This window comes from Aethina tumida, chromosome 3 (assembly GCF_024364675.1).
Source record: "Aethina tumida isolate Nest 87 chromosome 3, icAetTumi1.1, whole genome shotgun sequence".
Taxonomy (NCBI): domain Eukaryota; kingdom Metazoa; phylum Arthropoda; class Insecta; order Coleoptera; family Nitidulidae; genus Aethina; species Aethina tumida.
The window spans coordinates 15,702,458-15,715,741 of NC_065437.1; the positions used below are offsets into that span (position 1 = coordinate 15,702,458).

At 30.0% G+C, this 13,284-nt stretch overlaps 1 protein-coding gene across 1 annotated transcript in view; it reads right to left on the reverse strand.

Annotated features, from left to right (window-relative positions):
- The window catches only part of LOC109599987 (acid sphingomyelinase-like phosphodiesterase 3b), a 181,262-nt gene extending 168,182 nt beyond the window's left edge, over positions 1–13,080 (reverse strand). Inside the window, exon 1 of the mRNA XM_049965430.1 lies at positions 12,682–13,080. Coding sequence (XP_049821387.1) covers positions 12,682–12,751 — 70 coding nt within the window. The 5' untranslated portion in view covers positions 12,752–13,080. The remainder of the gene's footprint in view (positions 1–12,681) is intronic.
- Positions 13,081–13,284: the final 204 nt, after the last annotated feature.

Consider the following 13,284-nt stretch of genomic DNA (forward strand, 5'->3'; position numbering starts at 1 on the left):
GCCGATTCGTTACAAATAAACCGAGTTTTAACCACAAGTTCAATATTTCAACAAAACCGCTAAATATTCAGATTTAACAATAACCAGAATGCACATATTAAATTATGCCCAGCGTATATAATGACATTATCGCGATTTTTAAATAAATTTGCATATACAATTGCATGAATTTTACTCAAGAGCACAAGTGTTTAATGCTCACTGCAATACTTAATAACCTATTTTAAATTACCTTCAAAGTCTTACCGTTTTATTACACTTTTATAACGTATTTATTGTACTATAAAATATATCGATCAAAGTATGCTAAAACACCGCTTTTATATTGCCATTCTGTAACACCACAGTGCTATGAAAACATTCTCATTTGTTCAAATGTCATTTAATAGACATGCGACATCAGTTTAATTAAATTTTAATTTATATTATCTGCAGTCATCAACATTTTTAGTAATTTAATTCAGTCCATGTTTGAAAGTGACTTAAATAGATCCACCGCAACAAAACATTGTGCAGAGTAAAATATGCATACAGTGGATCTAACAATTATTAATCGTAACTCCGTACCAACAGTCCATTAATTGCTAACTAGATCAATTTATATTAAAATTAATAATTTAACAGGTTTATGCTAATGAGTTTTCAGTTCTAAATAATATGCATAACCAAGACCCACGTCTGAAACTTAACACTTAATGAATATAAACGTTGAGTAAACATTTAGTAAATTCTAAAACAGGCGAACAACAAACAAAAAGTACAACAGTCTGGGGTCATGAATAAAAACAACATAAATAATATTTAATTAATCTATTTCATTGTGGGTTTTCGTGGTAACAAGTAATATGTAAATCCATTGAAGTCGACATTCAGGTACAAACAAAATAAGCGACGAACATTATTCTTAATGTAAAATGCAGATTAAAATCTTAGCGAAAGTTCCCTGAAATTTTACACGAAAGTTGAAGCCGCCGAAATCTCGTCGTAATAAATAGCTAACTTTATGCTAAATGTATATCCAGACAATGCGTCAACAGTAATGGTCATCTTTATAGCAACATTTCAAAATTTAGATATTTCTTATTTAATAAGAGATATAAAAATAATATTAAGTTTCTGTTCATGGTTTATGCAAAATAATGAAAACTACTATATTCTTATTGCATTTTATGAATTGACCTGGACATAAATATAAATTTTGAAGAACATTTTTATTTACTAATTAACAAAGTAACCTTTGTAATTTTCTTGAATTGCTGAGAAGAGTTCGTTTAAATTTGTATAATTTTTATGTCGAAGTTGGTTATCATTTTGATCATAGGGTTGATGTCTGGAGATTGGGACAAGTAAGACAAATCACCGCTGCTTTGGCCTTTTAACCAGTCCGTCACAATTTTCAGTTTGTGTTTAAAATCGTTTTCATGTTGAAACACATTTATTAAACGCATCATTTCTTCAGTCTATGGAAGCAATTTATTGTTGAAACAGTACATAAATAAGTCTAAGAGGGCCTACGCCAGAAAAGTTGTATAGTGCTTAATGTTTAATATAATCAGTACCATCACTTTTTACACTCTTTTCCATTAACCATCTTCTTTTAGTCCTTGAGCTAGTTTCAGTAAGTTCTATTTCCTCTATTTCGTTTTAATTTCATTTGACAGTAAGATTTTTTGATAATCTAATTATCCAGTTATCGATTAACTTGATTGGTTTTTCTAATTTTTTTGTAATACGATAAACGATTGACTTTTTAGTCGTTAACTCTTGGCCAACTTCGCTTGTTTCTGTCGATCTGGGTAACACTGAATTATAATTGTTCTTGCAGTTTCACTTTAACCAATAATTAAATAATAATTAACAAAAGATAGTTAGTAAACAATTGTTTTAAATTCACATAGAGCAATGTCAGACTATAAAGTTAAAAGTTGCAAATTTTGTTCCATTAAAAAATAAAAAAGTACTATACTTATGTCCACTCTGTATATTCATGTAAAACAACAATTATAATTAATAATTATTAATTATTAGGTAGGTTTTCTGGATATTAATAAATAAATAAAACAGCTATAATATCGTTAGGCGATTACGATCACTTTTTTAACCCTTTACCCGAAAATTATGGCACGCAATACCATTATTCATAAAATATTTCATATTAATATTTTATTAGTCGGGAACTTGACGTGTTGATTAACTCGACGGTAAATATTAGAGCACTTACTTACTTACTTAGAGCACATTACACGCCATATCAAATCGGCCCCGTTTCCTATTAAGAGACTGAAATACCGAGTGACTGAAATTAATTACGGGGCTAATTTTGTATGAACGTTTGACGCCGAGAAGGAAATGGATTTTCAATAATTGCCTCGCTGAGAATATACAAAACGTGTAAGACGTTTAAAGAAGACTGTTTTTTTTTCTACGATTTGAGATAAGGAATAATTATGATAAAAAAACTAAATGTTCACGATTTCCATTTACGAAATTGTATCGAAATTGCCCGAAATTATGTTGGCTGCCGTGACAAATGATATAAAGGGCATTTTACATCCATAGCAATTTTATGCCTACATTAAGCAAGATGAACAGAGTGCCAATTACGCTCAATGAAAAATTTACTAATTATATGTAATTTCAGATAAATATTGGGTATAGAAAACATTCAAAAAAAAATTGCAGCTTTTGCGTGACTAGACGTTATAATGTAGTCCTGCAATTTTTATTTAAATGTAATAATTTTCTGATAATTGAAGTAATTTGTTAACTTGAATTGCAATAATACATGGTTATTTTGTTTCCGAATATTTACACTGTTTAGAAAATCTTGATCTTGATTTTGCATTTTTTGTCGGGAATTTATTGTAGTTCGTTTTGTTTTCTTTGTCCCAACGGTTTAATTTGTTTTCCCTACCTTTTGTCTCGGGGGCGTTGGAAGTGACAAATTGTAGTCTAGGGGCGATGAAAATTTAAAATATTTGTGAAGATAAAGGACAACAAACCAACGTAAAATTACAAAAATAAAAACGCTGATAACACTAGTTTACACGAAAAAACTCATCAAGTGGAAATAAACTTTTCTTTGATAAAGTTTTATCATTTCCAAACTGTTGGTAGACATTAGTTAAACCATTGTATAAATCAATAATTGTGGAAGTAATGAATGTGATATAAAAGTGTTTTTCATTTGTTTTGTATTGTAATGGAAGAAAAACAAACATGAACATTATTTTTCATAAGTGATAATTGCTCCCTATTTTTTGTGCAATTACTTGTTTGCAAGATAAGTTTACCAAATATCTTCTTCTTTCTTTCTCATTGAAATTACTACATCTAGTTAATTAAAAAAAAATAAAATTAAATTAACTTTAGCCTAAAATTACAACTAACTTATAATTAGAATCATTTTGAATGACCTTTTGACAGAAGTTCCCAAGTACTAATTATGAATTATGATAAACTGTCAACTGTACAATTACACCCAAAATTTCGTGTAATGTAAGAGTGAGTCCCTAACAACTTGAATAATATATTTACTGTTCTGTCCATTTATCTAGAGATGGTATTCAAGCATAAAAGCTAATATTTCTGAACTTGAACCATTCCCATGCGGTCAACCCTTTGTCAGACTTTAAATAATAAGTTAGTATCTAGGTCCTTAAAGTATTCAACATTAATTTGTTACGCTACGCAGTTATTCGTTATAATTTACTGAATATGTCAAGGTGTAATTATGTCCGTAAATTAAATTCGAGCGCCGGTAAAATCAATTCCGAAACTACACGCTTCCCTCAAATTACTCCGACAGTTGGAACGTACAAAGTTACCAAACACAAATCTGCCACCCCCCTCCCATTATTTTTAACAAACCTTAAGATTTAAACGGTTCCTTCTGAGGAATTGAATGGGTGTTAAAATATTTATTCCGCCCCCATACACTTGCGGCCGGCTTATCAGACCCACAAAGCCGCAACCAATTTGGTAATGGAATAATTGACGTCACCTCTGAGCACGAGCAACACACACGCTCAAATCTCTGCTTGCACCCTTACGGTACAATTAATTTTCGAACAGCCACGTGCACGACTGTCGATAGGTTGCTTGATTTAAATGATTTTAATGAATTATTTAACTGGCTTCTTAACATCAATCTTTGCCTGAACGTTAAACAAAGAGGCATTGAGTTAGGGTCGGTCACAAGTATTTTGATTTAGTTCAATTTATTAATTACTATTAATGGTGTTTGTTTTACTTTACTTGAGTGCGTGGTAATCGGGGCACACAATCGTTTGCCATTATGCGAAGTCGTGGTTAAATGGGGTTGTATATTTGCTTTGCAGTACCTTTTGTTTATTACCGTTGAATAATACAAATACGGCTTGAAATTACTAATTAATAATAAAAACTTAAAAAATAAACCTCCTTGTAATTAGAACAATGGATAATTCAAATGAAGCAATTAACTTCATCCCAGTTTTATTGTTTTGTAAGTAAGGGTGGATCTATTGATTCCCCATTTTTCTTGTTCGAAAGCCGTAAGTTTGGTTTAATGTCTCTATAATTATCGCCTCCTTCTATCGGTTTTATGACTTCGAGCTCCAATTTTATTATATTACCATTGCTTTTAATAACGTAGTTTTTATAAGTATTATGAACATCTAGATTAGAGAGACCATTAAATATGAATGAAGTTTTTTTTCCATACCAACGGTTAAAGTGAATGATTTATTAAAATCTTACGGAGTCACACGCAATTTTTAACTTAAGCTTTTGTACATATATTTGTGTTATATACCTCGTCTTTTATTTATCGTGGATTAAGTGTCCTTTGTTACAAACATTTTCAAGAATAATTAATATCAACCTAGTTGCTCTAACATAATGCTTGTTATTATTTTCCATTTTTCTGACAGATGACTTCAATTTTATTTTTTCTGTAATTCAACATGTTATTGTAATATACACTGTTCCAAGAAATTAACGCATCACCTATGATTTTGTAAATAAATTTTTCTATTTAAGTAAATAGTACATTGTTTGTATTAACTTTGAAACACCCTCGTATATGACTTTGAAAAAGTGTATAAACGTTTTTACAAGGTGTTTTTTTTGTTATTTGGAATATTTAGCTTTTGGTAAATTAGTACATCAGGTTAAACTATTACCACAGAACGCCGTTTCGTTACAACTCATTTATCATCCACATTTTCTTTTTAATTTTTGTTAATTGTTAATATGCAACAACAATCTAGAAATTTAACTAATGTGGGCCCAAGCGGTTCCCGTAAATGACAACGGTACATGAAAACTAGTAATCATACTAGGAGACCAAATCAGGGTAGAAATCGTGCTACAATTTCTGTTCAAGATCGTTTTTTGAGGCTTTTAAGTAAGACAAGTATGCTCAATGTAACTTCGAATTACCACCTTATTTGGTGGGACTCAATTATTATGTGAGGAGTCATTTGTTGGTGGTGATAAAAAATGGAAACCTTAATACTGAGCGTTACATATTGGACACTCTAAAAGAACATGTCGTGCCATATGCTTCTTTTATAGGTCAAAATTTTTTATTAATGTAGGATGCATGACCACATACAGCCCATGGTGTCCGAAATTATCTTACTGACGTTGGGATTAATACTATGGCTTAGCCTGCTCGCAATCCTGAACTTAACCCAATACATATCTCGGACATTCTTGGGAGAGGTTTAGGTGACCACGTGGTGCGTCTTCTACTCGAAATTTAGGAGAATGTACAGATAATGTGAGGCTGTTATTCATAATAGAATTTAAAATACCCCATATTAAGTTCAAATTTTTATTTTATATAAACATCAAATTTTGCTAATCTTAATTTTTTTAGTAAAACAATATTATATATATAAACCTATTTTTTAATAAATAATGATAATCAATTATTATTGGTGTGGTGCATGCATGTAATTATGGTAATTCATACAAATAGATTAAAGATAATATTTCAGTAAACTACCAGCAGTAACAACTTATTATTGAATAGCCACCTAAATTGAATTACAAACATTCCCCACATAGCCATGAATAAGCATACATTCCAGTACTTAGATTCTTGATATGGGCAAACATAATATAATTTATTAGGGTATACTTTCTTGTTCATATTAAATTTATTACTCAAAATGTAATATTAATAAATTGTTACTTTGCAAACATTTTGACAGGAATTCAAAATTTTAATTCCATTGAAAAGTTTAAGGAAAGTTGCGGGGAGTCTGAATTTGAACTGTTTCTTTAAAGTACACCAGGCATTCATGAATAATTAAGATTGGGTTTGTTTAGATTGTTTTTAGTTCACTTTCAGTATCAACACCTAACTACATTAAGATACGTGGTTAAAAGTTTATTCAGTGTTTCGCGGGAAGCGGGAATTCTCATAATGAAAATAATTTATGTATCAAGCGACCTCGAGCAAGATGAATGTATGCCTCAGTCTCATCGGGAATTATTTCCGTTTCTAAAGGCCCCAGGCTCCGTGTATTTGTATTAAAAATGTAGATTTTGGTTCCGAATATAATTAAAGTGACTTGTTTGTTCTGCCGAGGAACTCCAGACTGTTTGGGTTCTCGAATTAAGATTATTTTTCTTCGTGTTTCCATTCAAAACGGAAACTTCAAACGCATCAAATGTATTTGTGTTTCACATTTACCTAGCTTTGCTCTCTGATTTTACAAATTTGTGATGATTAAATTCAAACTGGATAGTGTCTCGTTAAAACTAGAATAAAAATGCCAAAAGGGGATTGAATGGCAAAACGTAGTGAACGCAAAACGAAAAATTTTACTTCTCGTCCTAAAAATTCGAGGCTTTTGTCGAACCTGTCGCCCCAATCTCTATTAAATATTCGCCGGCAATAAATCAACACGGTGAACAGATTTTTCGGTTTAGATAAAACGCTTACGCCGAATCAGAATAACAAATAAGCAGGGCGGATGTATAGGCCCGAAAAGTTTACGTTCATCGCATCTTTTCGGTTAAATTGGCTGAATTAATATAAAGGACATCAAAAAGCTCCGATGTTTGAAATTCAAATCGGCCCAGGTTTGCGCACCACCTCAAACCTGCTTTTTATCATTTAAAGGGCGTTCGATATAATCTTGAGTTATACAAGATTATTTAATATATATACATGTATACTCATGTTATTTAAATAAACTTAATAGTCAGTATATAGCTTATTTTTTTTAATTTGTGGGAAATACAATCTTAAATAGATTGCACAATTAAGAAAAAGTTAGTTGTCACAGCACAATTGTATTTAAAACATTTATTGTTGCAAACCACGTTATAATGTCTCTGAACTTATTTATAACAATCCAATAGACAATTGAGAACATTTATTGCAAATAAATTTATTGTCATTGTGACGAACTACGAATTAATGTTGGGCATTGTGCAGGGTTCAACAATATTCAAGTTTTAAAGAAATCATGTTGAAACGACATACAAAATAATTCAATAAAAACCATATTGTACAAAACCTTTTTTTTTTTTCATAAACGGTTCATTTTATCGATGTCGATCAAAAGTACCTTTTTTAATTTAAGGTTTATGCTGTTCAAAAATATTATTGTCGTACCTTTATCATACAGGGTGTCACAAAAATAACATAAATATGTTGGAAGTAGTCCGTCACTGACAAACTAAATAAGCTATCGTATTAAAAAATTATTCAGTTGGACTTTATAAGTTATTTAAAAACAATCGATTTATTTATTTTATGTGTCCTATCTGAATCCGGAAGATTGCCCACATATTCTGGGACACCCTGTATAATATAGATATTTAATTTTTTAATTTTCAACGGCAAAACTTTAACTTTTTACTCTCTGTGAATTTAAATAGATTATTTACTAACTGTTGCTTTTATAACTATATTGCTTATTATAATTATTTAATTATTGGAAGAAATCAATTAAAAAACTGTGAAAAGACGTTTAGTGGAAGCGGGTTCGTTTGACTCCAGATGTACAAGAGAAATCTACTAAAAACGTGATAGCTTGAAGATTATGTATGTTAGATTATATAACATATATAACATAATTTAAAAAAAGAATATTATAGTTAAAGATAAGTGTTAAATAAAAATTATAGCTAAAATAATTTACTAGTAGAGATAACATCAAAATTAATTTTTTTATAATTTTCTAGATTTTAATAGATATCAAAATTCATTATCAACCTAACAAAACTACGCTCTAGAAACTTAAATCTGTTGCCAATCTGGTCTATATACCCAACACCCAAATTATTATAATTTTTATTTATTTTGAATTTATATATATATATCGCATTTGTTACATTAAATTATAGAATGTTTAACATTCTTATGGAGTTTAAAATAGTGTTTTTAATTGCCTGCCCACGACTGTGTAATCGTGCCCTCTAATGATTGTTATTTCCTTGAAAACAACAAATGGGTACAGTAAACAGTTGGTTGTGTAACAACTAGATTAGTATCCTGTATGTAGATAATGGAGTTTAATTAACTAACCTCTATCCAAGTTGTAATCGTGACAGAAAGGTCGCTTGTTGAGCCTGCTCATATTGGGGAAGGGAAAGAGCCAGATAAGCAAGTTTGAGATTTATATCGAAAATTGGAGAACCTAATGCATTCTGATAAACCGATTTTTTACGTTATGTTGGAGCTTGGTTTTCAGCAGGTGGGAAATATCCAATTGTAAGCCGCATAAAAAATTCGATTCTTCGTAATGTACCATCCAAATATTATATTGAAGTCGTATTGTGACTTCATCCCGGCTCGGAGTGTGAAAGCGCTTAGGGTGTTTTAATATTTCACCGTCTAATTTCTAATTTTCCCCTCTATATTATTGCGGGATCCTAAACACGAGCGGAATGTATATTTTGGGAGGTGCTACTTTACACACTTAACTGCTCCGGATCAAGCTTTTAGATTGTGCAAAGATAATACCGTCAAAACTTCTGCGCCATTCGTGCCCCTTTAAAACCGAACACTATAAGCGTTTAACTCACTACCAAGATAATTAACACACTTTTTTTATTTATTTGCCTTTGAAAATCGATGTCAATTAACGTCGTCGGTCGTATTTGTCGGCTTAGTTTGTAATCGTGAAAAAAGTGGGAGGGTCGCGGCAATAATTCTATTTTAAATTCTGAAATCTGTTCCCGAACATCTCCTTGGAGAAATAAATATTCTCGAAGTATGGCAATTTTATTCCCCCAACGGTTGTAAAATAAGAAAAATCCATATTGTTCTCCGCTAGTTAATTACGTTCCAATCTAAAAAATTCACTAAACCTGTTACATATTAATTCGCCTATTTTAATTAGCCGTAGTCTCTAATAAAATAAAACATTTAGTGTCGGACGAAACTTTATGAAACCACGTCTAGCAATTAAAATATAAGTAGTAATATTCCGACAAAGCAAAGGTAGAAACGGAATATCTACATATATGAACAGTTTGAAGTTATATTAAACCGTAAACACGGTACGAAACGCCTAAATAAAGCTAAATGAAGTCGTAAAATTTCCCCCGAATTATAAGAAACATAATCTTCCTTAATAAAACACGCAAACATAAAACGCATATTTACTTAAACAATTTCTGTCCGAAATTTAAATTCGCATAACGAAGGGTTGCAACGGCTAAGGGCTGGATGTTTGTATGAAATAAAAAATACTAAAATCCATAGTTCTGTCGAAACTTTCGGACGCGGAATAAAGTAAGATTGAATAAGTTTTCTTTGCAAGTTTCATCTATCCTAGACTGATATTGCATGTTGATGTTACAAATCGAATTTTCTAAGTTAAATTTAATTTTACACAACGGTAAGATTGCAAAATATAATTAAATATTGTTGACTATAATATTTCTATTAAATTCCCTTCTGATATTAAAAATTTTGAAATAGAAGTTTTAGCATTAAATATTCATCGCCTTTATAACTTATTCATGTCCTGTGATAAATCCTTTTATATATTTATTATTTGAAACGAAGAAATATAGGATGTTAAAAAATGTGTGATAAACTATAAGGGTATTTTTTTGTCAAATAAATGTGCTTTTTTGATTATTTTTGCTTTTTTTGGCAAAAATTTAGTAATATCCTATCCTGGACAACTACATCCATTTTCCTACTTGTAATATGCAATTATAACATGTAATTATAACAACAGACAGGCAAAGAAGACACTGATATGGTACAAAAATAAATCTCCAACATCTCCGAAACTAGTCATTTGTTCATACTTTAGGCCGTGTTATACTTCGTTTTGTCAAGTCAAGAAAAATACACTAATGCTTCAAAAAGAAAGGATTATTTTTATATCTGTGGAACCGTTTATTTGCAGACTAATGTTCATCTTGTTTTTTAGACATACTACATTCTCACACTCCAACACCTTATATTCCTCGAAGTGGTAAAAATAGTAACTAAAAACTAACAGTTTAGAACAACCCAGAAGGTTAAAAGCAAGTACAATTATTTACAAAACTTAAAACTTGTCTCCCAAGTGACAATTTGGGATAAAAGCTCGAATTTATTTGGTTTTAACGTTTAAATGGTCGTTCCAAAAGAATAATTATCCTTTTTCATTGAACAATCACAAATGATAATTAGGGTGATTATCGAAGATTGCGTTCTTTGCTGCAACTTCAAGAAATGGAAATATTTTATTCAAAATCTAATTGGACTGAAAAATTAATTATTAAAAATAATAAGGTGTTGCATACTTCTACGTAAAAAACAGATAAATCACATTTTAATAATTCAGAATAATATTACAGGAAAATAATGACAAGACGAGCAATTTTCTACCGTTAAATAATTGTTTAATTTATGTAACTGTACCAATTATTGTGTATTTCTTGATTGTTTTTACTCGGTAATCAGTATAATAACTGAAATAACTACATATAATTATTTTTCAGACTTTTAATTAAACCAGCCGCAATTTGCCATTCATTTAATCAACTAGTTTATTTAATTAGAAAATCCCACAACAGGTTTTACTGTAATAACTGTATCGCGCCAGCGTAATTAATTAATAACAAATATTAACGTTGGGGAAATATTTTTTGGTTTACAATCTTCGTATACATACAAAATTATTTTAATGCATTAATTAATTATTTATAGATATATTTACTTTTAAATTCCGAGTTGGTCAAAGTTGAGTTAATTAAAAGAGTACGCAAGTGTTATTGCAATTTCCGAAAGCTTTGATACATTTTATCAAGGAAAAAAATTTTAAAATGAAGAAAGAAATGTAACACAAAAAACCCACAGTGAAGGATAGATTTTTTCACATATTAAAAGATCACTCCTGAAATATTTCTACTTAACTCAACAGTGTCCTAATCAGTCAGTTAATAATATAAATTTTGATTAGACACGCATTTATGAAGGGAATGGTAAAAAATCGTATTAGAATTTCGATGACCATCTTTCTTGAACTTGTGTTTAATTTTAACAACATGTACGTGTAATTTAGTGTTGATATAATATTTTTATTTAACCGGTACAAAAAATTTAAATATAAAAATAAAATAACTTTTAAGAGAAAATTTCAGCAGTATGCGTACTGAAATTAATTGAAAATTTTTAAAATATTTTATTTTTATATTATTGCATTTTTAAAAATCTATTACATATTTATTTTACATGTTATTTATTTTTGTATTTAAATGTTTGTTATTTATATTGCGAGAAATAAAATATTTGCAGATAATTTTATACTACATATAAAAATCTAAATATAATAGTAAAAAATATGATATAAATATTATTAAAAAAAATAATTTATATTTAATAGTTAAGTGTTACATGCATAAATAAAATTTTGAAAAAAAAGAATAAAGGTAATAGTTACAGTAAATTTTAAATCTGATAAAAAGTTAATATTTAAATATGTTCATATATTTCTTGCTGCAACGCAAGATTAAAATTATAAAAAATTAAAATGCAATATAAATACATAGTTAGCATATTTTTTTATTAAACATTTTATAATAGTAGCTGAACGTAAAATAAACTACAAATAAAATTGCTTTAATTTGAATTTTCTATATATAAAAAAAAAATAATGACAGTTGGAATATTTCAGTATAAAATAAAATTGAATAGCTAAAATCAAATGAAAAATTAACAATAAAATCATGTGTAATAAAACAACAAAAGAGTTTAAAATCATAAAAATCATTTACCAATTTGGTCAAATATTTAGAAACATTAAATAAAAGTAGGTATTAAAATTATTAATTTATATTTTTAACATGCATAAATGCAAATTTTCAGGCGCAACAAATTAAATATTTAAAGCAATACTACTACAATAATTTATCAAAAAATAATATTTTAATTTACAGTTTTAAGTATTGATATTTTTTAATTTTTTTTCTATTCAGATAAAATAAACTAATAAAGGCCTAATAAAATAAAAAATTAAAATTAGAACGACCGCTAATTGGAAGATACAATTTATCTTTTGAAATAAATCTAAATATGATAATTAATGTCGCGTGCGTAGCTGAAATAAGTTAAATAACAATTAACGATGTAAACACCTATCTCCATTTGTTTTTATATTTCAAAGTATCTACGAACATCCAGTCGTCGGCCATGCATATATTAATGTGATTAATGGGCCTTTGGCTTACCTATTCGCTCGTAAGACTCGCGACCAGCGGCCACCACCACCAGCAATCCGAAGAGAAACAGAAGCCACATGTTCGCAATGTAACTCGATTAAGCGCAATCGAACGCCGAATTTTCACACATCCAATAATAAATAGCTACGGTCAACTAACACAATTTCCACCACACAATTCCTACGGCGATTCCACCGGTCAACGGGCATATGCAGTTAAATATTTATCCGATCGTCGACAATTTAAATTTGAAATCTGGATGCGGCCGATGGACCGAATGTGGAAGCTATTTGCGACGCATCTTCGTTCCGTCGTCGGTGGCGCAAAAGCGGTAAAACGGTGGAGAATCCTCCGGCACACTGGCGTGAACGAGCCGCACGATCGGCGAAGTCGTTTGGAAAGTTCTGCGGGAGATCCGGTGCGCGAACAACTTCAGCGAAGTAACCGGCGAACACTGAATCGTAAAGCTCGAATCGCTTGCATTTAAGGATACGTGTCGCTTTGCGCTTGTGCGACATAATGGGTTATGATTTAATAGTTATTTCTTCATAACTTGCTCGAATGTCACAATAGCACATATTTTCGGACTTTTTCAACGCGTGATTTATTGTT